The 27,123-nt window shown below is 40.4% G+C and overlaps 1 protein-coding gene and 1 long non-coding RNA gene across 2 annotated transcripts; one reads left to right on the forward strand and one right to left on the reverse strand.

Annotated features, from left to right (window-relative positions):
* Positions 1-1,765: 1,765 nt before the first annotated feature.
* Positions 1,766-26,605, reverse strand: LOC134317145 (twinfilin-2). Its single transcript, XM_062997865.1, has 9 exons — positions 26,431-26,605; positions 18,388-18,566; positions 17,683-17,778; positions 16,037-16,141; positions 15,921-15,935; positions 12,839-12,964; positions 10,333-10,483; positions 10,062-10,183; positions 1,766-2,144 (listed from the first exon to the last, which is right to left on the reverse strand). The coding sequence occupies exons 1-9, from the start codon at positions 26,525-26,527 to the stop codon at positions 1,977-1,979; spliced, it is 1,059 nt and encodes a 352-aa protein (XP_062853935.1). The 5' UTR covers positions 26,528-26,605; the 3' UTR covers positions 1,766-1,976.
* On the forward strand, positions 12,837-16,113 carry LOC134317147 (uncharacterized). The gene is made up of 3 exons (XR_010013177.1): positions 12,837-12,990; positions 15,089-15,263; positions 16,061-16,113. It is a non-coding gene; the product is annotated as an uncharacterized LOC134317147 (long non-coding RNA).
* Positions 26,606-27,123: the final 518 nt, after the last annotated feature.

Consider the following 27,123-nt stretch of genomic DNA (forward strand, 5'->3'; position numbering starts at 1 on the left):
TGTTCCTGGAACAACTTCAAGTGTTGCTGTTGGTGTTGCCAAAGTGGCTGGTTTAATGCTTGTGTTTAAATTAACTAAGACATGAGACTGAGACATGTCCTGTCAATATGTGTTTTTAGGCTTAATTTCATTTTTCAAACAACATGCCATTCAGTGGATTGGCGTCTCTAAATTGCCCATAAATGTGAGTTAACATGCAGTGTCATAGCCTGGGCTTCCATACACTTTTTTCTGCCTTATTTTTATAATAATTATTACAGCTATTTTCACATCTCTATCAGGCAGATCTAAAAGAACATCTGGACCATTAGCAACTCCTGATGCACATTTTATTTGTACAACCTTTACCTGCTCCTGGTTCTGTTGGCCTGTTTCCCCAGACATTAGTACTAATTGAACTTAGAATTGGACTGCATTTTCATTTTAGGGATGATTCACCATTTTTTATTTTAGGATCATGACTAATCCTGGTCTGTAAAACCTGCCATCAATGTTACATGCCGTGTTAGTCAATGACGTGCTTAATTCAGAAGCCATTAATTTAGAAAATATAATTAAATCTGGGAAACTACCTGTAACATCTGCCTAATGTCTATTTTGATAGCTGACGCAAATGATGTAGTACGTCATTATGAAACTATGTTTTTTTTCTAATTTGCCCATGAAATAGCATTTTCATAAAAGTCGGGCCATTTTGTAAAATGCAATGAAAACAAGAATCTATAATTTGTTTATCTGATCTTTTTTAACTGACAAAAGTACAAATTGATGACTTCTGTTGTTTTGGATGGCCAACTTAAGTGTATTTTGTATATATACGTAAACAAATTTTGAATTTGATACCTGCAACATAATGTTCTGAAAAAAGATTCAGAAAATCTCCGTCTGTAAAAGTCAAGGCCAGAAATCACTGTTTAAACACTTAGCATTGCATGAGCAATCGTTAAGCAGACTTCAGCAATCGTTAAGATGTCTTGTGTAAGTCAAAACTACTTTTTTAAAACTGCAATTACACAAATGTTACAAATTAAAAGAATAGTGATATAACAGTGGTAAACTTGCCTCTGCCCCAATGTGTTTGAGTGTGTTGCAGGCATCAAATTTTCTTTGGTACTTTTGTCAGTTTAATAGTTTCAAATAGTTTCAGAAGAATCTTAATGTCTCCCTTGGAAATCAACAACAATTTTTCTAGATTTGAGGGTTTAGAATTGAAGCATTAGACCTTATGGTGTGTGTGACTGCATGAAAGCATAAATATATGGAAACAGTTTGGATACAGAATGAATTGATTAAAATAAAATCAACAAATTAATTTGTATTTTTTAGATCAGGGCTGCAACAACTCTGTTCTAATGGTCCACTGTTATAGAAGTGATCATGGCTATGTCCTAAACCATCTAAAAGTTTCACCCTCAGTAGTGAGAACTCTAAGGGGCTCACTGTGATGCCAGGCTTAATTTTCCTTAATGTTCAAATCATAACATTAATAGTTTAATATTACTACAGTGAGTTTATTCACTGGTTTTTGCCAAGTAAAACCGGAGGAGAGTAAAAGAGTACTGTAGAGTTTATCAGTTTCCTAGCCTTTGCGAAGGGCCCTATAAAGCAAACACTTTCCCTCATTTTGATTCGGAACAACCCTTTAAATAGCTGCTGTGGGCAGTCTTATGTCTAAGTGCCCTGTGTAAAGCTTTTCACTTGAAAATGGCTTACTAATTAGCTGGTTTAGGGTTTAAACACTATTATAAATCCATACACACACATGTCAAAAGCATTTATGTTTTAATGAAAAACTAATCACAAACCACAAAGTAAAAACCAAGGCAACACAATGATAAATAAAATGTGCAGACAGGCTTTAAAACTTTACAACCTGCTCCACACAAACTAACAGGCTGTCGGATTTTTGACAGCCAAAAGCAGCCTTCAATTCACGGAAAGAACAGTGAGGACCTTTTTATCTCTTTCTGTTCTTTTTAGGTGTTCATGCCATTCCCTCCCACTCCTTTAATGAGCCGTTTGTGTCCCCTTTTCCCCGCAGGGCCACGAGGTTTGGCAAACGCCTCCTTGTGAGCATGCTGCTTAGGATGGATTTCTTCATACAGGTACTGCTCCGTCAGCTCGTCACCACTCTCTATTTCTATCTGTGTAAAACAGAAAGACAGAAAGCTGTAAGAAACTAGTTGTGATTCCAGAATAATGAGGTTTGAATGAACGATCCCTTTCGGCTCCTCCGGCTTCTCTTTGTTAGGGCACAATGTTTACGCTGAATGCCCTTCCTGACACAACTTTTCTATTTATTCAGTCTTGGGACCGGCACTAAGGGCCCCCAATATGCACCAATATGCCCCCTTCCCCAAATAGATAAGCTTATGTAACACCATGCACCTTCTGTATGTGTGAGCCCAGCCCATGACTGAACCCACTGAACTCAGGCAGTGTGGCTGTGTACCATTATGCTACACAACCTCTCTACAATGCGACTAGTTTAACTAGTAAAACATTAGACAATCCTCTAAGACAGCAATGATCTGTAGATCCTTGTTGACCTGTGTTTAAGTAAACAGTTCAAAGACAAAATATCGAATGTTACAAGCTAATTTAAAAATGTTGGGACAAGGGCTACATTCTGTAATTGTCTGAAATTAAATAATACTAATTTATATAGATGAAATTGTTTCCCCATTCTTGCATAATATAAAACTGTAATATAATACTACATACACTAATCAGCCATAACATTATGGCTCCTTGTTTCTACACTCAATGTCCATTTTATAAGCTCCACTTACCATATAGAAGCACTTTGTAGTTCAACAATTACTGACTGTAGTCCATCTGTTTCTCTGCATATCTTTTTTAGCCTACTTTCACCCTGTTCTTCAATGGTCAGGACCCCCACAGAGTAGGTATTATTTAGGTGGTGGATCATTCTCAGCACTGCAGTGACACTGATATGGTGGTGGTGTATTAGTGTGTGTTGTGCCGAGTCCTGACCATTGAAGAACAGCATGAAAGGGGGCTAACAAAGCATGCAGAGAAACAGAAGGACTACAGTCAGTAATGGTAGAACTACAAAGTGCTTCTATATGGTAAGTGGAGCTGATAAAATGGACAGTGAGTGTAGAAACAAGGAGGTGGTTTTAATGTTATGGCTGATCGGTGTATTTTCATTACAAATACAGAAATGTTTCTGTAAAATGTGTACGCACCCCTAAGCACTAATTGTGCCTTCACAGATGTGCAACCATGTGTTAAGAATGCCACTGGCACTAACACACACCCATACCGTGACAGTTGATGGCTTTTTAAATTTGCACAGATAACAATCAAGATGCTCTTTGTCCTTACTGTTCAAAGAGACCACGATGCCCATTATTTCCAAAAGGTGGACCTGTCAGACCACAGCACATTTCTGCTTTGTGCAAGTCCATCTCAGATAAGGTGAAGTCTGGAGAAGTTGACAGTTTTTCTACATTTATTCATTCATTTATTGTCTGTATCACCACTGCTTTATTCTATTCGGGGTGGCAGTGGGTCTGATTCACTGGGCAAAAGGTAGGAAACACCCTGGACAGGTTGCAAGTCCATCACAAAGCAAACACACACACACACTCAGGGCATTTTTAGTAGCACCAGTTAACCTGACTGCGGGTCGTTGGACTGTGGGAGGAACCCGAAGCTCCCGGAGGAAACCCACACAGACACAGGGAGAACATGCAAACTCCATACAGAAAGGACCCAGACCACTTTACCTGGGAATCAAACCCAGGACTTTCTTGCTGTGAGGCGACAGTCCTACCCACTGAGTCTTAACTCGCATTTGTACATTTACATTTTCAGCATTTAGCAGATGCTTTTTATCCAAAGCGACTTACAGTACTGTGATAGTATACAATCTAAGCAATTGAGGGTTAAGGGCCTTGCTCAAGGGCCCAACAGTGGCAACCTGGCAGTGGTGGGGCTTGAACCGATGACCTGATTACTAGTCCAGTACCTTAACTACTACAATGACCTGTTTGTTTACTGACAAGGGTTTTCCGAAGTATTCTCGAGCCCATAGGGTTAGATTAATCACAGATGTATGTTGATTTTTTACTGCAGTGATAAAGGGTTACAGGCATTCAGTATTGAATGTTAAGAGTTTTGTATCACTGCATAACCCTATTTTCACCTCAGACGACCCCACGTAGGATCCTGAGCCCAAAGTTAGGAACTGCTGCCTTAGGAAGTACTTCATTTAGTAGTGTTACTAACATTCCGGTTTATTCAGGTCTGGGTCACAGAAGGTCTGGTGCCACCCCAAAGCACCTGGCACATACCAGGAAAAATACCTCCTGGAAAGAGTTCATATTCATCACACACCCATAAAAACTAATTTCTTTAATCACAGCTAGAGGCTTAAAAGAGTAGTCAATCCACCTTTTGTAAGATGACTGACACCAGATTACCTGGAGAAAACCTGTGCAATGAGAACATTCAAATAATCTTGCAGACTGTTTCTAATGGCATGGATTGAACCCAGGTTCTCAGGGCCAGTCAGTGGCGTAACTAGGAGCTCATGGGCCCCAGTGCAAAAAAGTTTTGGGCCCCCTCAACAAATTGCATACATATATATGTATATACAGTGTATCACAAAAGTGAGTACACCCCTCACATTTCTGCAAATATTTTATTATATCTTTTCATGGGACAACACTATAGAAATAAAACTTGGATATAACTTAGAGTAGTCAGTGTACAGCTTGTATAGCAGTGTAGATTTACTGTCTTCTGAAAATAACTCAACACACAGCCATTAATGTCTAAATGGCTGGCAACATAAGTGAGTACACCCCACAGTGAACATGTCCAAATTGTGCCCAAAGTGTCAATATTTTGTGTAACCACCATTATTATCCAGCACTGCCTTAACCCTCCTGGGCATGGAATTCACCAGAGCTGCACAGGTTGCTACTGGAATCCTCTTCCACTCCTCCATGATGACATCACGGAGCTGGTGGATGTTAGACACCTTGAACTCCTCCACCTTCCACTTGAGGATGCGCCACAGGTGCTCAATTGGGTTTAGTCCATCACCTTTACCTTCAGCTTCCTCAGCAAGGCAGTTGTCATCTTGGAGGTTGTGTTTGGGGTCGTTATCCTGTTGGAAAACTGCCATGAGGCCCAGTTTTCGAAGGGAGGGGATCATGCTGTGTTTCAGAATGTCACAGTACATGTTGGAATTCATGTTTCCCTCAATGAACTGCAGCTCCCCAGTGCCAGCAACACTCATGCAGCCCAAGACCATGATGCTACCACCACCATGCTTGACTGTAGGCAAGATACAGTTGTCTTGGTACTTCTCACCAGGGCGCCGCCACACATGCTGGACACCATCTGAGCCAAACAAGTTTATCTTGGTCTCGTCAGACCACAGGGCATTCCAGTAATCCATGTTCTTGGACTGCTTGTCTTCAGCAAACTGTTTGCGAGCTTTCTTGTGCGTCAGCTTCCTTCTGGGATGACGACCATGCAGACCGAGTTGATGCAGTGTGCGGCGTATGGTCTGAGCACTGACAGGCTGACCTCCCACGTCTTCAACCTCTGCAGCAATGCTGGCAGCACTCATGTGTCTATTTTTTAAAGCCAACCTCTGGATATGACGCCGAACACGTGGACTCAACTTCTTTGGTCGACCCTGGCGAAGCCTGTTCCGAGTGGAACCTGTCCTGGAAAACCGCTGTATGACCTTGGCCACCATGCTGTAGCTCAGTTTCAGGGTGTTAGCAATCTTCTTATAGCCCAGGCCATCTTTGTGGAGAGCAACAATTCTATTTCTCACATCCTCAGAGAGTTATTTGCCATGAGGTGCCATGTTGAATATCCAGTGACCAGTATGAGAGAATTGTACCCAAAACACCAAATTTAACAGCCCTGCTCCCCATTTACACCTGGGACCTTGACACATGACACCAGGGAGGGACAACGACACATTTGGGCACAATTTGGACATGTTCACTGTGGGGTGTACTCACTTATGTTGCCAGCTATTTAGACATTAATGGCTGTGTGTTGAGTTATTTTCAGAAGACAGTAAATCTACACTGCTATACAAGTTGTACACTGACTACTCTAAGTTATATCCAAGTTTCATGTCTATAGTGTTGTCCCATGAAAATATATAATGAAATATTTGCAGAAATGTGAGGGGTGTACTCACTTTTGTGATACACTGTATATATACACGTAGGTCTAGTAACGTTAAGCAGGTTACACAGATTCCCAAAATCCCTTGCTGTGCATTCACTGTATATTTTGATTACATGTATTCTGATATTTCATTGTCTTTTAGTTGTTTTAATATTTTACTTAACGAGTGCAGCCAATGGGGGAGGGGGGGCAGTGCGGTTTGGGGTTGAGTTCATGTCGTGGAGGGTCCCCCCACGCCATGGGCCCCAGTGCACCTGCCCCCCCGGTAGTTACGCCCCTGGGGCCAGTGTTGTATGACAGCACCTCTACTAGTTGTGCCATCAAAACAAACTATTAGTTACATTATTACTGAAAATGTGAAGGACGAGTGTTACTGTGTCATAAAGGGCGGCACGATGGCTAAGTGGGTAGCACTGTCGCTTCACAGCAAGAAGGTCCAGGGTTCGATCCCCAAGTGGGGCGGTCAGGGTCCCTTCTGTGTGGAATTTGCATGTTCTCCCTGTGTCTGTGTGGGTTTGCTCAGGTTTCCTCCCACAGTCCACTCCCACGGTTTCCTCCCACAGACATGCAAGTGAGGTGAATTGGAGATAATAAATGGTCCATGACTGTGTTCGATATAAACTTTGGAACTGATGAATTTTGTGTAATGAGTAACTACCGTTTCTGTCATGAATGTAATTAATGAGTGTAAAACATGACGGTAAAATCCTAATCAAACAAACAAACAAACTGTGTCATAAAAAGGGCTGGCAGATGTATTTATGGTTGAATAGTGGAAGCAGAAGCAACAATGCTTTTGTTAGAAATTACTTTGTATTAATAAATAAAATTTTGGTGATTCCCTGTTGGAAGTAGGGTTGCCAGGTGTTAAAGAAATGATATGCTGGAATTGAGGGTAAAAAGCATTTTGTTACATATAATTAATTCCATATAATTAATTCCATGTTTCCAACTGTGTAGAAAACAAAGTCTTCAAAAGGGCCTTCTATTTTAGCAAGACTATTTTAGCAAGGCATTGTGCACAAAGTGAGTCCATAAAGAAATGGTTTGACTATTTTGGTGCGAAGGAACTCCAATGGCCTGACCTCAACCCTGTTAAAATACCATAGCATATATTTAGGCCGGGTACCAAACAGCATATGATTGTACTAAACAGTATGTGCACTTACAGTGGTGTCTTTAGAATTCCTGCACACTATATATTAAACAGTATGTGGTTTGGGACCCAATTTAGTTAAGTGTCTGGCTAGTCAAATATTAAAACATTAGCTTGTACAGGATTCAGGTAGAAACAAGAGCAATTTCAGTAACATGAAATTCTCAGTTTAGACTGAGATATCTGACTGTGAGCTTGTTCAACATCCCCTTAGAACAATAATGGGCATAATTTATACTGTACATTCATTCATTCATTGTCTGTTTTACCACTGCTTTGTCTTGGTCATGGTTGCAGTGGGTGCAATTCACTGGGGGAAAGGTAAGAAACACCCTGGACAGGTTGCCAGTCCACCACAAGACATACGCACAGAGACCTAAGGCAATTTTGTATCCCCAGTTGGTCTGACTGCATATATTGGGCTATGAGAGAAAACTGGAGCACGGGGAGAACAATGTAATGTAATGTAATGTAATGTAATTAATATAATATAATGTAATGTAATGTAATTAATATAATATAATATAATATAATATAATATAATATAATATAATATAATATAATATAATATAATTAATATAATATAATATAATTAATATAATATAATATAATATAATATAATTAATATCATATCATATCATATAAAAAGTAAAGGGTCTCTGTTGTCATATACTGCACTGTGCCACATATTTTCATTACAAATAGAGAAATGTTGCTGTAAAATGTGTACGCACCCCTAAGCACTAATTGTGCCTTCACAGATGTGCAACCATGTGTTAAGAATGCCACTGGCACTAACACACACCCATACCGTGACAGCTGCTGGCTTTTTAAATTTGCGCAGATAACAATCAAGATGCTTTTTGTCCCTATGGTCAAGAAGATCACGATGCCCATTATTTCCAAAAGGTGGACCTGTCAGGCCACAGCATGTTTCCGCTTTGTGCAAGTCCATCTCAGATAAGGTTAAGTCTGGAGAAGTTGACAGTGTTTCTACATTTATTCGTTCATTTATTGTCTGTATCATCACTGCTTTATCCTATTTAGGGTGGCAGTCACTGGGCAAAAGGTACCCCTTAGATCCCCTTAGACATCCCCTTAGAACAATAATGGGTATCATTCATTCATCCATTTGTTGTCGGTTTTACCACCACTTTGTCTTGGTCAGGGTTGCGGTGGGTGCAATTCACTGGGGGAAAGGTAGGAAATACCCCGGACAGGTTGCCAGTCCATCACAGGATGCACACACACACCTAGGGCAATTTTGTATCTCCAGTTAACCTGACTGCCTGTATTCGGACTATGGGAGGAAACCGGAGCACCCAGAGGAACCCACATGGACACGGGGAGAATATGCAAACTGTACACAGAAAGGACCCAGATCGCTCCATCTGGGAGTTGAACCCAGGATCTTTTTGCCTTGAGGCAACAGTAAGGTCAGGCAGTGATTTTGGATAAGAAATGTTTGCTCACAGTTGATTTTCCAGTATTTTTTCTGATTATCATTAAATTGCACCAAATTGTATTGGCTAAATATTTAAATCAAAATAGGTTTTAAGAGGCTTTTAATTCAGCCTTTAAATCAAAATTTCCACCACAGTTTTTTTTTGCAATTTGAGAATTATTCAAAAGCTTATCCACATTTTTATGTACGAACCACAATTCAGAGAAAATTGGGACATTTTTTAATTACGAAAGTACAAAGAAATGCCTGTTGTGTGTTTTGGCTGGCCAACTTGACTGTATTTCTAAATAAGAGTGGAAAGTTTATAGAACTGTAAAAAACCACAGTCCACAGCTGCAAGAACTGCAATCTAAAACTCTATTACTCAATTCCACTAGCAACAATCCTCAGTTTCTAGTTGGTTAAAATGGTAATTAATAGTAAAGGTGAAGTAACACAGTAGTAAATGTGCCTGTTAATTTTTTTTTTTTGCATTTTTCCCAATTTTCTCCCAATCCTCCCAATCTAGTCGTATCCAATTACCCAATTGCATTACGCTTCCTTTCTACTGATGCTGACCCCCACTGCTTATTGAGGAGAGCGAGACTGTCACACACTGTCCGACACGTGTGCAGTAGCCGACTGCATCTTTTCACCTGCACGAGGCGAGTTCATATGTGGGTCAGCTTTGTCTACATAGAGCCACACCCTGATCCTCATTATCCCTCGACTCTGTGCAGGCGCCATCAATCATCCACCAGAGGTCGTAATTGCATCAGTTATGAGGTCAATATCCAGCTTCCCGCCCTGTATGAGCAACAGGTCAATCGTTGTTCATGTAGGCGCCAAGCCGGATGGCACAGCTGAGTTTCGAACCGACGAGTTCGAAATGTCAGCTCTGGTGTGCTGTGCCACCTGAGCGGCCCCTGTTAATTTTTTTGAGTGTGTTGCAGGCATCAAATTAAAAATTTGTTTCTATTGATAAATTACAATTAAGTTGGTCAGTAAAATTTTTTACTTTTTTCTTAGTATTTAAAGGTAAAGAGAATGAACAATTTACATATTCTTGTTTGTAGTGCATTTTCCAACGTAATGGCAAAAGAAGTTTGTATATTGATGGGATGTATGAGTTTATAAACAGAATCTGAATGATCAGAACAGTGCTGGGGGTAGTGTAGATGCTGTACTTTTAGGCAGTCTGTATGTATGAGTTTAATAAACAGAATCTATATGATTAGAACAGTGCTGAGTGTTGTGTGGATGCTGTACCTTTTTGGCCACCTGTATGTAAAAGTCTCGCTCTACATCCTCCAGCAGTCGACTTTTACAACTGGAATACAACATCCTCTCCTTAACACTGCAGCTGTATCCAGGCATTGAGTAGATAAACACTGAGATCAGGGCAGGAAGTCAAAGATACAGAGACATAAAGACATACAGTGAGAGAGACAGAGAAGCATCAAATGAAAAAGATATCACACAGGTATTTGTATTTTACAGAACAATTTGAAGCAGGCAGTAAGGGGGCATTGACACTGACCCACAGACTCGAGGTATGCTCCCTCATGAGAGTGCTTATAGAGGAAGAAGTGATAGCGCGGCGAGTTTGTTGGGATTCTGCTGCAAAGCTCCTCTATTGCTGTGGGATTAGTGTGTACCAACTCAATAGTCTCCTTTTCAGTGTCCAGTCTCTGACACACACACACACACACACACACACACACAGTGTTATTACATAAAATTGGGTCACAGTAGGACTTCTGGGCAGAGACACTCTTATAGAACAGGGAACTGACTGGGAGCCTTGAGCAGTAAAGTGACCTCAAATTCTAGAAGATTCCAAATGTTATTGGTAGAATGTGTTATTTTGTGACTAGTTATACAAGATCTGGTCAGCTTGGCAGTAAACAAGATGATAGTAAGAGTTAAAACATTAACCAAACATAGCTAGCTGTTTCTGACCATATGCAATGTAACAATTGGAGTTCTCACCATATACACTGATCAGCCATAACATTAAAACCACCCCCTTGATTCTACCATCACTGTCCATTTTATCAGCTCCACTTACCATATAGAAGCACTTTGTAGTTCTACAATTACTGACTGTAGTCCACCTGTTTCTCTGCATGCTTTGTTAGCCCCCTTTCATGCTGTTCTTCAATTGTCAGGACCCCCACAGGACCACCACAGAGTAGGTATTATTTAGGTGGTGGATCATTCTCAGCCCTGCAGTGACACTGACATGGTGGTAGTGTGTTAGTGTGTGTTGTGCTGGTATGAGTGGATAAGACCCAGCAGCGCTGCTGGAGTTTTTAAACACATCACTGTCACTGCTGGACTGAGAATAGTCCACCAACCAAAAACATCCAGCCAACAGCGCCCCGTGGGCAGCATCCTGTGCTCACTGATGAAGGTCTAGAAGATGACCAACTCAAACAGCAGCAATAGATGAGCGATCGTCTCTGACTTTACATCTACAAGGTGGACCAACTAGGTAGGAGTGTCTAATAGAGTGGACAGTGAGTGGACACAGTATTTAAAAACTCCAGCAGTGCTGCTGATCCACTCATACCAGCACAACACACACTAACACACCACCACCATGTCAGTGTCACTGCAATGCTGAAAATGATCCACCACCTAAATAATACCTGCTCTATGGTGGTCCTGTGGGGGTCCTGACCATTGAAGAACAGGGTGAAAGGGGGCTAACAAAGCATGCAGAGAAACAGATGGACTACAGTCAGTAATTGTAGAACTACAAAGTGCTTCTATATGGTAAGTGGAGCTGATAGAATGGACAGTGTGTGTAGAAACAAGGAGGTGGTTTTAATGTTATGGCTGATCGGTGTATATAACCATATCTATTACCATAGATACTATAAAGTGCAGCAAAATTCCTATCAAATGTAGTATGTAGTAAAAAAAAAAAAAAAAATAAAATAAAAAAAAGGATTTATTCTTAGTCGGTTGTTTAATGCTATCATGAGGAATTCTGGGAGACAATGTCCTGATTATTCATGAAACAGAAACCATAACATGGCTCAGCTGACATGACTCTCCTGCTTTTTTTATCAGAATGGCCTTGGGTGAGACTTACGACACGTTGGAAATCTCTGCCACCATGCAATGTTTTCTACTGCTACATTGCAAAATGTGACTTTATTTTTAGATATTACCAAACATTACTGTTCCTATTTAAATATTGCTGTCTGGTCGCTTGGGTGGCACAGCTAAAGAGCTAAGGAGCTAGCCCACCACCTCTGAGATTCAAGTTTGAATCTCGGCTGTGATATCGACAGGCCGGGTGCCTACACAGACACGACTGATGATGTGTCTGTAGTGTGGTGTAAAATGGTCAAGCAGTGGTTCCTTGTCACTGCTGCAATTAGGGTCTGTGCTCATCAAGGCGCCAAAACATGGGGCGGTTTATCCCAGATGGGGGTGCATGGCTTTTCATACACTATACTGTGCTCTGGAAGACCCTGTCTTAAGAGGCAGTCAGTTGCAATATATTACTGTTCCTTACTACTGGAAATAGCCAAAATTATTGTTCCTCTTTAATATTGTTGTCTGGCATTATACAACATTTTTAACTACTAGGAATAACCAAACCTGACTGTTCATTTTTAAATATTGCTGTCCTAATCTTCAAACATTGAAGTATTCCACCGACTCTGTGGATTTTAGTTACATAAAATCTTTAAATAGATCATAGCATTGCTCAGTATCTGGGGAATGTGTGTACATTCAGATCAAGTGTAAGCCTAGTGGGTAGAGCGTTGGGCTATCAATTGAAAGTTTGAGAGTTTGAATCTCATCTCTGCCATGCAGCCACTGTTTTGCCCTTGAGCAAGGTCCTTCATCCTCTTGGCTCCAGGGGCGACGTACAGTGATTGACCCTGTGCTCTGACCGCAGCTTCAGAACAAGATGGGATATGCGAAGAAAGAATGTTGTTGTACTGTACACCTGTACGTCATTCTATGATATATTTTATAAAGCACGTTTTACAGTTTTCTCTCTGTTTATGTTGCAGTCTCACCAGTTGAATATAGTTCACGCGTCTCTCCTTGAGTTGCTGTAAAGCATGTCTGGCTTCTGCCTGTAGAGGAAAGGCTAGACCCTGTAAAGTCTGTGGCTTCGTTTCTACACCCACCTCCGTTATCACCTGCAGGGGGAGACAAACACACACAGGTACACATCCACACAATTATAAACCCCATTTCCAGAAAAATTGGGACAGTTTGTAAAACGCAATAAAAAGAAGAATCTGTGATTTGTTCATTCTCTTGATTCTCTTGGATCTTTATTTAATTGGCAAAAGTAAAAAGAAAAGATTTCCGATGTTTTCACTAATCAACTTCATTGTAGTTTGTAAATATAAACACATTTAGAATTTGACGCCTGCAAAACACTCAAAAAAGTTAGCACATAGGAAAAATAAGCAAGAATCAAGCAAGAAAAATTCACTTGCAAAACTGCAACAATTGGCACCCAGAACTCTGAGAAAACATGCATTAAGGTGTTCTGCTTGCACCCATGTGGTGGAACGAGCTTCCCCTTGTCTGTCTGAACATCTGAGTCTCCTGTTGTCTTCAAAAGATGATTAAAAACCCATCACCTTACTAAGCACTCAAGATGACTTGTACTTACTAGCGCTCTTATTTATTTATTGCTTAAATATTGCATTGGTTCTAACAGGGTTTCAGCAGATTTGTATGCTTGGATTGTTGTCTACTTAACTAGAGTAGGAAATGTTTACTATGGAAGCTCTTCTGTAAGTCACTCTGAATAGGAGTGTCTGCTAAATGCCGAAAATGTAAATGTAATCTAAATGCAACAATTAGTATAATCAGTTCACAGACACTAGTGTAGTGAAATGAAATAATACTACTTTGTTGTTTTTACATTTCTGTCCACTGTCACGTTTACTCCATTACACTTCCTAAATAAAATGTATACTTTTATTCCTATACATTTGCCCTAAGCAAATCCATTACTTTGTTACTACAAAATAAAACTAGATGAATTTTGGTAGCTAAATGATGTAAGATGTGTGACAGACTGCAAGCAAGCAGGTGTGGTGAATTTGTGATTGTAGCTTGTGAGTTCAATGGTTCTATAAAAGGTTCTATAGTTCTATAAAAGCAATGGATAAATTTCAATTTCCACTCACAAACCTTTAAAAAGTCACATTAATAGGAAAGGTGATGGAACAGAAGTGTAAATACACCTCTGTCCCAGCTTTTTTGGAGTGTGCTGGAGGCATCAAATTCTACATGTATTTATATTTACAGCATACAATAAAGTCGATCAGTGAGAACATCAGAAATCTCCTTCTTCTTTCTACTTCTATTCAAGAGAATAAACAAATCACAGTTTCTTTTTTTTTATTGCATTTTACACGTCCCTTCTTTTCTGGAAATGGGGTTTGTATATAGCATGAAGGTAGAGTGTTAGAGAAAGTCATTCCTCACAGTAATCCACAGTAAAAGGCACCCCTGTGTTTTTGAATGTATGCACGGCTTGTTGAACAGTGAATAACAGTATTCACACACAAATTACTGCTGACTTTATTTGATGGACAGAACGATTGTATAAATTTGCATAGTAGCTTCAGCAAATCAAATAACTGGGGTGAATTGTGGCTCAGAGGTTATGCTAAAGGACTTAATCAGTCTTATAGGTTCAGGTTCCACTATCCTGCATCCCGACTTATGTCACATTATACATCACACATGTCTGCTGAATGAATACATATAAATGTAAGTAATTTTCTAGTAGAATCTCAGCTGCACCCATGGCCTTGGGGTTGCAAGTACACAAGCAAGTACTTGTTTTAGAGAAAACAGACCACAAAAAAGGATTGCTTGCTAACAAATGTTTTTTTTACATTTACAGCATTTAGTGGACACTTTCAGAATAGTGCCAACATGGCAGTGGTAAGGCTAGAACCAGCAACCTTCTGATTACTAGTACTTTAGCCGATGAGCTGCCACTCTTACAATACATAGTAGTGCAGGTGGTCTTAGAGGATCAGTTCAATACTTAACTTTAAACCACTGTTTGTGAGCAGTTGGGTATGTCTTGTGGATGTCCTTTAATTACAGGTAACCCAAACAGTCCCAGTCAGTGAACTGGCTACTTTAAACTGATCCAAGGTGCAAACGGGTGTGATGCCCTGTGTTGTCCAAGGTATATTGCCAATAAAGATCTGTGCCCTCCAATTCCTGAAGGATGTTTTATCTTACCGCTGCTGCTCTATACCAGCTTTATTCGACCTATTTTGCAGGACTTAATTCAATGTGGTAGCATGAACCACAACAATGGCATGGACAAGAACTAGAACAAGGACAGGAACAAAGACAATGACAAGGGCAAGAACAGGAGCAGTGACATGATCAAGGACAAGAGTACAGACAGACATGACCAACAAGGAGGGGTGCAAACAAGGGGAACAGCTGGAGGTGATTATCATACAGACAAATCAGAGGATAGGGTGGACACAAAAGGGGTTGTGTACACAAACAAAAACATAGAGACCATGTGCTTTGAGAGATCCAGTTATTGATATTGTGACAGTTTGCGCACTGAGCCCCAAGGGGATAAACTCATGTTGCATGTGACTCATGAAACATGGAGCAAAGAGGCTCAAATCTTAAAGGTATGGTCCTTCAAATAAAGTGTTAATACTCAGCAATTTATCAGTTACACCTAGTTTTACATGCACTCACTATTTCAGGTAAACACATGTTTGCAGGCTAAAACCTCTCAATTTATCAGCAACCCACAACCAGTTTCACTAACAGAAATGGACCGCCGTAGGACCACTGCTGAACAACAATTATTTGTCTAGTGGGCTATTTTCCACAGAGCTGTGACATGTTAGTGGCCAGGACATTGATACAAGTGTCAGGCAAAGCTGTGTACTTCACATATATGACTTGTCATGTGTCGTGTGTCGACCTCACAGAATATAGCCAGTGAGTGCAAAAACCAGGTTAAATAAATTAGCAACACTGAGTATAAGTGTATATGTTTGGTTCATTAAAAGGAGTTGCTATGCACACCATGCTTTGTCTTCCACACTGAAAAGCACATAAATAGACTTAACAGGCACTTACCTGCTTAACTTTGCCCTGCAAAAACAGAACAAATGACATTTTCTATTGGTTAACCAATTCATTAAATTCATTCATTAATCTGTTAATGATATATTATTAATTATATATTAATATACCTCTGTGATTTTAATTCGTTGCAGTTCCTGCTCAGCATGTGTGAGAGGAGCAGGGGTGGAGTTTGATGAATCATGTCGTAAGTAACCCTGAAGACATATATCTTCCTACAAGTGCACAAAATTAAAATGGCTTGAATTCACTCATATCAAAGAGTTAAAAATATATACAGTACAAATATTGTTTTCAGGAAATTCATACAGTCTGTAAAAATGCACAACAACAATACTTTTAGTAACAAAACAAACTTCAAATATAAATAGTAATTAATTAATAAAAATTCTTCTTGTTTCTACCTTACAAACATCATATTCTAATATTTACATTTTATTTTAAAAACCTATATCTACATGATATAATGATTTTGGTGCTAAAATCCAAAGTTATTATATGTACATAATTTAATAATGGGGCATTTTTAATAATGGGGGATTTCAAATGAATATACACCGATCAGGCATAACATTATGACCAGGTGAAGTGAATAACACTTATTATCTCCTCATCACGGCACCTGTTAGTGGGTGGGATATATTAGGCAGCAAGTGAACATTTTGTCCTTAAAGTTGATGTGTTAGAAGCAGGAAAAATGGGCGAGCGTAAGGATTTGAGCGAGTTTGACAAGGGCCAAATTGTGATGGCTAGACGACTGGGTCAGAGCATCTCCTAAACTGCATCTCTTGTGGGGTGTTCCCAGTCTGCAGTGGTCAGTATCTATCAAAAGTGGTCCAAGGAAGGAACAGTGGTAATCCGGCGACAGGGTCATGGGCAGCGAAGGCTGGCCCGTGTGGTCCGATCCAACAGTCAAGCTACTGTAGCTCAAATTGCTGAAGAAGTTAATGCTGGTTCTGATAGAAAGGTGTCAGAATACACAGTACATCTCAGTTTGTTGCTTCTGGGGCTGCATAGCTGCAGACCAGTCAGGGTGCCCATGCTGACCCCTGTCCACCACCGAAAGCACCAACAATGGGCACATGAGCATCGGAACTGGACCACTAGGCAATGGAAGAATATATATACTGTATATATAAATATATATATATATATAGTTTTTAATTATTTAAGGGTATACAAATGTTATATGGATAATCTAGGGCAAAAATGGCTTTATTTATAACATAGCCATATACACGTGTACATTACAATAAAATTCTTTATTCACATACCCCACATTCTTTGAAAGCTGGGGTCAGCCATTGTCATCCCCTAGAGCCAAGAGGGTTAAGGGTTGCATGGCAGAACCGGGATTCAATCCCACAATCTTCTAGTTAGCAACCCATAACCCTACTCACTGAGCTATTACTGTCTCTACTGTTCTACTTGTCCTAAAGATACATGACAGCATAATTACAGTAACCAATAGTATCTACTGTATAACAAATAGCAATTATAGTATCAAATTTGCAACAGACGACCTTCAAAGCACTCAATGTGTCCATTTTAAATTAATGGCTGCTTTGTGAGAGAGTTTTTCAAAGTAAATAAATGCCACAATCTGACACATAAAAGTCCCAATGATTAGAAACACAGACCTACACATTGACCTTGACACACAACCTGAACACACTGTACATCTCTCTCTAACCTTATGTGCAGTCACAGTGTTAACAGATAAAACTTGTGGGAAATCCTTTGAAAATTCACATACCACCACAGTACCAAACAGCTCATCTTTCACATGGCCTCCACCGAATTCTTTCTTCACTGTGGCACGAGTGGCAGCATACAGCATCTTCTTTCTGACCTACAATCACATGTCAAAAATAGAAATACAGTATAATAATGTCATAACTGTGTTGATTTATCAGATGTGCTATGTAATGCCGCTTTTCCACCAGGAAGTGTGGTAAAACGTTGTATGGGATCCACCAGAGGCTCAGTCTCTGCAAGCAAAGATTGGTTGTGGCTCAACTTGTGATGGAACTGTCAACAAGTTCAAAAAGAACATTGCTCAATGCAAGATTTCCAAAAATTTTTGAATTTTTACCATCTGCTTTACATAATAATGGGGAAAGATGCAGGGAATCCTGAGAAATCTTAGTCCATGCAGGACAAGGCTGGAAACAACTACTAAATGTGAGTGACTTTTAAGCCCTTAAATGGCTTAAGAAATCGTCATGCTACTACATGTAATAAATATAGCGAAATGGGCTTGGAAGTCTAGTGTCACTGCATCAAGAAATGCAACCTGAAACATAGCCGACTTTTCTGGCTTACAGCTAATTTCAGATGGACCGAAAGAGAATGGAAACATGCTGTGGTCAGAGTCCATGCTTCAGCTTGTTTCTGAGACAATTGGGCATGTGGGTATATGTGGGTGTCTTTTGCATTTGATCATAAATGCATTACACACTGGAGACTGGTCAGGGGACCAGGAGATGAAAATCCACTCGTAGCCTAGTGCATTTTGGGAGTCGAGGCGGTAAAGAAAGTAGCATGGCTCCTCAGGATCTAGTAGAGGAAGCAGGAAGAGGTCATAATCTTTGTCCCAGGACTGAAACGGGTCATGGCATGTCCCCAGCACCAGCTGCTCTGAAACAGAAACAGAAACGTTCACATTACACACCTGGTGTAATACAAATATACACATCAACAACAGCATACACAGCATCAAGTAATCCTTCATTCTCGCCATAATGATGTCTACTTAATACCCTGCATCACTGAACACCCTTTGCATCCATGGAGAGCACGCCGCTGCCCACGCCTTCTTTACACATGTACAGCCCTCATCTTCTCGTCCGTGCTTCCTGCATGGGCGTCTCTTCTGCCAATCAGGGTCCTTACACAGCGTATAAAGACCCACCCACCCACATATAGTCCGGTCCCCACCCTGCAGATACGGTGGCCAACTTGTATCTGCTGCAGGCACTGCCAATTATGCCCGCCAGATGGCGCCCAGCTGACCGGTGGCAACACCGAGCCTCGAACCCCCCTGCATCACTCTTAGTTTACACTTTGCACTCTTTTAGTGGTCTAGCAGTCAGCATACCTGGGTTCCACCCAGCCTGGATTCGACTCTTGGTATGGGATCTCTGTCTGGGACAGTGATAGCCTAGTGGGTAGAGTTTGTGCTATCAATTGGAAGGTTGTTGGTTTAAATCCAGCCCCTGCCATGCAGCCACTGTTGGGCCCTTGAGCAAGGCCCTTAACCCTGTCTGCTCCAGGGATGCCATACAATGACTGATCCTGTGCTCTGACCCCAACATCCAAACAAGCTGGAATATGGTCACCTCACATAGAGGTCAGTCTATTTTAATACTATTTGTTTTTGAAATGGGATACATGCCCCACGTGCTAGCTGTGGCATGCGTGCCATAGTTTGCCGACCCCTGAACTAGTGTTTTCAGGATAGGCTTCAGATCCGCTGTGACCTTTACCTTACCCTAAAAAAAATGAATGAGGGAATGAATGAACAGAATGGAAAATGCTGGTATTTTTCATCACTAACTCACCATAATTTAATATTCACAATAATCATCACACTTAATAATAATAACAATAATAATAATTACAATATATTTTAAAATTAGGTTTACAGCAAGCATGGTTTCACTGGGAAACACTAGGTGCAAGACAGGGTGCCAATCCATCACAGGTTTTCAACCATCCACCTATTCATACATAACCACTCATGTCTGTGGAGATGCAGAGCAGGCCAACAGCACTTCTGAGATTTAAAGCCTGGTTTTAGTGGCGATGGGCTAGCTTAACAAACCACTGCACCACCCGAGCACCCAAAAATAATAATAATAATTTCATTTTTTATTCAGGTGACAAAAAACAGGAAAACAATTATAAAAACTTACACTTTAACTGTATTTCCCCCCTCTGGTGACTCCCCCTTCCACTTGCGCAAGCGCCCGGACCAATCCTGGGGATCACATATCGCAGTGACAGAGGGATGAGACCTCATCTAAATTCCCTCCTTGAACACAGCCAGTTGTGTTTGTGTGGATGCCCAGCCAGGTCAGTGGCTCGCAGGTTCGAAAACTCCAAAGTGCTCAATTATTTTGACTTTGATCTGATAATTAAGAACAGCAAGACCCCACTGAGACCCCATGAGAGTTTTGCAGCAGGTCTGGTTAAGCCAGTGTTAAATCCTGATGATGCAAAGCATCTGAAAATTGTTTAGACTGATTGTACCAAAATAACCAGTAAATCTGCAATAGCGTGTTGATAAGTGAGCATGTCGTGCGCAAACACCCACATGTGCACCAGGGTGACCTTGTGGAGGGTATTTCCTAAATGTCTCTAGCAGCAACTTCTATTCTAGGCAGACACACATTCCAATTATTGGTACAGATGCATAGTTTCCATCAACCATTTGCTTATCAGCAAACACAGGCTGGCACACACAGTGATGACACACACACACATTCTACATCAATCAAATTATGTTATAAACACACCAATCGAGCGTGCTAAAGGAACACAGCATACTTTCCATCAGTGTCGATAAGGTTTTCAATATGGTAACAAATTATTAAAATAGATGTGATCTAATTAGACATCATGGCACAGCTTTGAGAGTGACCGTGGCACAGCAACATGGGTTCTAGGGATCTAGGTGTAGTTCTCATTTCTGGTCTCTGGCTATGAGACGTTTACCATATAGACAGAAGATAGCTGCAATGTTATTGTACACTTCTCAGTGTCCATACATGCCAGTGAGTGTTTTGCCTTTTATAAAATGTCTTAAGTTTAATGTGTAGATCAGTGCCTTTTCCATGGTATTCCTACCCTGTGATTAGTGTTTCCATGTGGTGCCAGACCAACCATGACACTGACGTGGATGAAGAGTAAAAATTATTATTTTTGTGTATGCAGATGTCTTGTCCTGTAATGTAAACATGTTTTGTATTAAATATATAAAGTGGGCAGTGGTCGTTTAGCAGTTAAGGTCCTGAAGTTGTAATCAGAAGGTTTCTGGTTCAAGTCTTGCCACTGCCAAGTTTCCACTTAACTCTGCAACTAATACTCTACTTTCTTCTCTTTCAACATCTCTCGATCAGCTCTGTCCTCCTACCCTCAAACGAGGAAAACCTTCTCACCCTGCTCCTTGGCTTTCAGACGCATTGCGCAGCAACAGAAGAGAATTGAGGGCAGCTGAGAGAAAGTGGAGGAAATCTAAGCTTGGTGTTGATCTCCACTCCTACCATGATCTGCTGTCCAGGTTCTCATCTGATGTGACTGCTGCAAAAACATCTTTTTACAAAGCCAAGCTTGAACAATCTGCTGCTGACCCACGTAAGCTTCATGCTATCTTTTCCTCTCTTCTGAACCCTCCTCCTCCTCCCCCTTCTGCCTCTCTCACTGCTACTGACTTTGCAACATTCTTCCAGGACAAGATTGACAAAATCAATCAATCCTTGTCTCCGACTGACCCACTTTCAACTGACCCTCAACCCACCAACACACTCACCAGCTTCACCCCACTCACCATGAATGAGGTTACACAGCTCCTCTCATCCAGCAATCCCACTACATGCACACTTGACCCTATACCATCCACCATCCTCAAAGACATCTCACAGGACCTGATCCCCTTCATCACACCCATCATCAACAACTCCCTGAGATTGAGATTAAGATTGAATACAATGAGTAAAACCCCTAACCCACAATTGTTTGGATTGTATTCAATCTTAATTGTATGGGGTGGTACGGTGGCAAGAAGGTCCTGGGTTTGATTCCCAGGTCAAGCGGTCTGGGTCCTTTCTGTTTGGAGTTTGCATGTTCTCCACGTGCCCAAGTGGGCAGTGTTAGTTTAGCAGTTAAGGTACTAAAGTTGAGGGCTTCTGGTTCAAGTCCCACCACTGCCAAGTTGCCACTGTTGGGCCCCTGAGTAAAACCCTTTACCCACAATTGCTTGGATAAAATGCCACAGATGTCAAATGTCTGATTGTGCATCCCCAAGGTAGGTCTAAAGGCCTACTCAAAACATCTGGCCTAAGGCAGTAATTCACTGTGGAAAAAGTTCTAATCATCATACAGTATATGTATGTAGATGGGGCGGCACGGTGGCAAGCAGGTCCTAGGTTTGTCCAGGGTGTATCTGTGTGCCTTCCACTATATATTGGGGTTGTGTCATATATTAACTTATTTTTTAGGACACAAAGAATGCACGTCATGTCACTGACCCATCAACACACAAAGCTCAGTAAGATCCGGTGAGTCTCAGTTCCAAAATGATTGAAAGCCGTACAATGCCAGCAGACATGTGACTCTGATAAGGGCTCATGTAATTCTGCATTTCTGTAGCCAGTTATCTGATAGCATTGAATAAAATGTCTGACTATCACAGTGTCTGTGCAATATGATAAGAGTCATTAGAAATGCATCACAGTGAACTGATACCACAATAATTATGATAAACATATTTACACTATATATTCTGGTTGATTGATGCTTCACTTACAGAAACACACACACAGGAAGTCTGGAATTTATGTTACGGTCAGACACACTGTTAAAATTATACATGTGAATCACTGGGGGCTAATACACATTCACCACACGCACACAAATGGTTTAGGTTAAGGTAGGTTAGCTACAGTTGAACGTAAGCAAGTGTCAGCAGGCTGGCCTTGTCATCTGATAGCAGTTAAGCATTTCACTGGATATTAGGAACACTCTGTTAGTATGTCAGGGCAACCTTGTAGAGTACGTCAGTTATGGACTAACCCGCTTCAATGTAAGCTGACATGCAGTCAGACCTGTCTGTGTCACTTAGACCTTTCACAATCAAAATACATTGTGAAATTATTTCCTCATATTACACAATCTCAGGTATGCACACAGGACCATACAACATGTAAACAACAAGTGGAAAACATTCACTGACAGTGATAAACAAAATAGCAATGGTAAATGGAACAAAATCTGTCCACAGTGCTTTAAGAGTACCTGCCCCATTTCTGATCACCTCAGTTACTGCACATTGAAGGATTTTAGGTCATAAAATAAATCAATAAACATAGGAAACAAAAAGATCCGCAACATGTGTTGCAAAACGTGATTGTCATGCCTGTTGGATGCCCCATGAGGTCAATAGCACAGTTGTGATTAAAACTTGACAGCTCAAGGTCTCGGTGGTCTAGAGCATGGTTTTTCAAACCCTGGGATTGTGACCCAGCCAAAAAAATGGGTCTCAAAGATCAATAATAATAATTAAATAAACTTGTAATTGAACACCCCCCTTGTGGAGGCTTTATGTAACATATTGTAAACCACAGTGGGACCACAGTAAGATGCATTGTTTGTGTTGCCCTGGTAGTGCAAAAAATCATGGACAAAATGTCACTTGAAAACAAGTTTGAAAAACCCTGGTATTTAGCAGACACTTTTATCCAAAGCAACTTACAGTATACTGTCTAAGCAATTAAAGGTTAAGGGCCTTACTTAAGGGTCCAACAATGGCAACCTGGCAGTGGTGGGGCTTAAACCAGTGACTTTTCGATTACTAGTCCAGTACCTTAACTGCTAGGCTACAACTGTATTAGTTCTTGCACCTCCAGCCATCAGACATAGCCAATCACGTCTGTGTAGACGAATGGCAGGCCAATAGCACAGCTTAGATTAGAACCCAGATCTTAGCGGTGGTGGGTATAATAGGCTTCTGCGCCACCTGAGCACCAGCAGCGCATATTGGAACAAATGGAACTAAGATACTATTTACTATATTATTCATGCGTTTTCTCCCTTTTTCCCCAATTTTAGTGTAGACAATTAGTCTTCCACTGCTGGGGACCCCGATCGCATCCAAGGAGGGTATATCTGCCCCCTCTTATTCTCTTGTACTTCGATGGAGAGTCATGCACTGATCTCCGCGTTCCTCCACTTCTGTACAGGCGCCTCGGGCTACTAACCAGGGTCCTTAGTGCCAAAGACCCGGCCCTCTTTTTTAGTCCAGTCTTTTCCCACACAGCAGACTAGTGGCCAATTTTGTCTGCTGCAGGCACTGCCTTCTGTGCCTGCTATGGGGGCCCAGCCGACCAATAGCAGAGATGACTTTCTATGATTTTATTTTATTTTTTAAATTTTAAATCAAACACACTAAGCTTTCAGGGATGAAATGTTCAATTCATGTTTTGTCACAGCACCTAATTTAGGTTCAAGTAAGGAACTTGGCTGGGCCACTCCAAAGCTTTTATTCTGTTTATTGTTGAGCTATTTTAGAGCAAACCTGCTTTTGTGTTTTGGATCACTGTTCAGCTGTATAACTCAGATACACCTCAGCTTTAGCTTATATCACAGACACATGATTTTTACATTCATTACAAATCAAAACATAATGAATCCTCATTATGTTAGTGGCCAGTATCTTCAATATTTGCCAGGTTAACAAAACTAAGGTTTGATCAATTGACATCAACTTTAAGTGTTAATTGGAAAGTTGACTGCTTAAATCCTGGTTTCAACTAGCTGTGTCAGTTGGGCCCTTGAGCATGGCCCTTACCTTTTCTGTTACAGGAATGCAATGCCATGGCTGACCCTGTGCTCTAACCCAAACTTATTTATTGTTGTAGCATTTGTTACCTTTTTCCTCTAATACATATACTGGTGGGTGTGTGGGGGGTGTAATGCATGTGTTTTCTCTGAGCACTGAAACTTTATAGTGTGTCATCGTGTTTCTGTAAACAAAGGGCAATTACATTTGTCAAGGGTAAAGTGGATGTAAGATAACTGTGTTTCCTAAATAAATAAAATGATGGTTTACAAAATGTGCTTTCACTGAAGATCCCACTTGCTTAATATTAGGGTTTATTTAATGATCCAAATGTTATAGTTATATATTATAAGTGATATAAAACTTTATCTCAATGAGTGAGGCAGTGAGTTCAGTGCTACCCCAGAACACCGGGTGTGAGCTGGAAATAAACTATAAACAGGACAACCACTTTAGTAACCGGGCCACTGTGTCACCTGTATTGTTCTATAATAACCTTTATATTAACACATTTAGTGCATCAAAATTATCTGAGTAATTTAAGTAATAAAAAACGATGTCAAAATTATTTATATTTTATTTATATATTTTTTGTAATATAAATCTTATTTATATAAAATCCTAAATAGAAGAATGCCTTTAATTGTCATATATACATATACAGATGTACAGTACAACGGAATTCTTTCTGTATATCCCAGCTTGTTTGGAAGCTTGTTAGTACGGCGACCCTGGAGCCGAGAGGGTTAAGGGCCTTGCTCCAGGGCCCAACAGTGGTAGCATGGCAGAGCCCGATTGATAGCCCAAATACAAATTTATTGTCCCCAAAATTTGATGACACTTGGTATTGGAGACAGGGCCTGGTATTGCCTAATTAAGAAGATCCATAAAGTGACCCTTGTGGTTCAGTACATCCACTCTCCACAAATACTGAAATACTGGTGGTTTGGCTGGTTTAAGTGGCATATCAAGTGTTATCCTAAGTGGTATGACTTTACAATGCTAAAAAGGTTTACAGTTTGACTAAGTCGATAAAATAATATTAACTTAAAAAGACAATACAAAAATAAGTCTAATATGTATTTAATTGTGGGACATAACTAAATATAATCATGTGTGGTTTTACCAAATCATTAAAATAATTAAAAAAGAGTTACAAAATACAAAATCTTGGCATCTTATGACTTAAAAAGGTAAATACGACTATGGAGTCATTAATGGCATGGGTAGGAAAAGGACAAGAAATGACACAGGTTTGCTTAGGACAAGCATTTCTGCCATTTCAGGTCAGTGTAGGTGATTTAAAGGGTCAGACTAACATGCTTGATGGTATATTCATCATAATAACCTATTAAGTGACCTGCTGTCATCCCTGACACTCAGAACTTTGTCATCAGGTATTTTGGTCGCAGATGTCAGGATGCACGCCTGGAGTACATGATGCATTTGACAGCAAAATCAGAGTCGGCTTTGTTAAAGTGCTAAAATTAAGGTTACTGTTGTTATTTCTACAAACTAATCACTGAATAGGGTGAATCAGTTTAACAAGTGTCACTATTGTGTTGTATGTCACAGTAAGCTTTTGTCATGGTATGCTTTTTTAACAAATGTACAATTCACAGCAAACATTGTGAGTGCTTTTGGCCATGTAATGTATATTGAAGATGACACATCACTACATCATTTGATTACATATGTCAAAATAATATCTTTAAGTAATATTAAAGGACAAAATAAATATTACAAAATACTGTAAAATAACTCCCTTTGCATATAAATTCTAACTAACATATAGAGTTTGATTACAGATGTCGGACAAGACTCACAATACAAGAAAAACTAAAGAGTTACTGATGTCTATCTTCAAACCATATCAACTGTATAATGAAGCAAATAAACAGCCACCTCAGTTAGTTAGTCCCTGTGAAGCTGCAGTTTACTCACCGTTTTGGATCAGCACCTGAATGAGACGGCCTGTCCCACTCCTCGCCATAACCAGGACTTGCCTCAGCTCATCTGTCACCACCAGAACCAGAAACATGACGGAACAGTACCTCTACGTGCCGAGCGTGTACAGCAAGACCTGTAGAGGCAGGAGAAGGTCACCTGAAAGCTCTTCACTCAAAACAAAGGTAAGAACAGATCAAGGTTCTTATCCGGCTCTTAAAAACACCAGTATGAAGCAAGAAAGTTGTGTGGTTACAGTATGTAAGAGCAGTGTGTGTGTGCGTGTGTGAGAGAGGGGTGCTGTCACTAGGGCAGGATTGTGTGTGCTAGGCAAAAGGAACCTGATCCCATTGGCCCCAAATTTAGCAGCCACAAGCTGAGTGTGTCTGGCCTTGAGTAACAGATCCACCGGCATCGGTTTCTACAGAGCGAGCAATCAGAAAGAAGGTGGCGCAATTTCGAGTGCTTACCTGACGTCCACTTGAGCAGTTAATACCACGACCGTGAACAAATCTTCATTACTAAATGACCGGCACGCATGTTTTTGTTCCTTATTATGCTTTATAGTAAACCAGTCAAATATACATTTCATTTTATTTGTTAATATACAGTACATAATGCTTTAATAATGCATTAGCCCAGACCCTACATGGTTTTAATAAATGTATCATTTTATTTTATTTATAGTTT

This window comes from Trichomycterus rosablanca, chromosome 6, assembly GCF_030014385.1.
Source record: "Trichomycterus rosablanca isolate fTriRos1 chromosome 6, fTriRos1.hap1, whole genome shotgun sequence".
NCBI classification, from domain to species: domain Eukaryota; kingdom Metazoa; phylum Chordata; class Actinopteri; order Siluriformes; family Trichomycteridae; genus Trichomycterus; species Trichomycterus rosablanca.

Excerpts from the sequence above, each read along its gene's own strand:
- LOC134317145 (XM_062997865.1), bottom strand. The coding sequence starts at position 26,527 with ATGTTTCTGGTTCTGGTGGTGACAGATGAGCTGAGGCAAGTCCTGGTT. Across the intron at positions 16,142-17,682 it reads AGCTGTTTGGTACTGTGGTG|GAAGATATATGTCTTCAGGG; the intron begins GTATGTGAATTT and ends GTGCACTTGTAG. Across the intron at positions 10,184-10,332 it reads AGCATACCTCGAGTCTGTGG|TGTTTATCTACTCAATGCCT; the intron begins GTCAGTGTCAAT and ends CCCTGATCTCAG.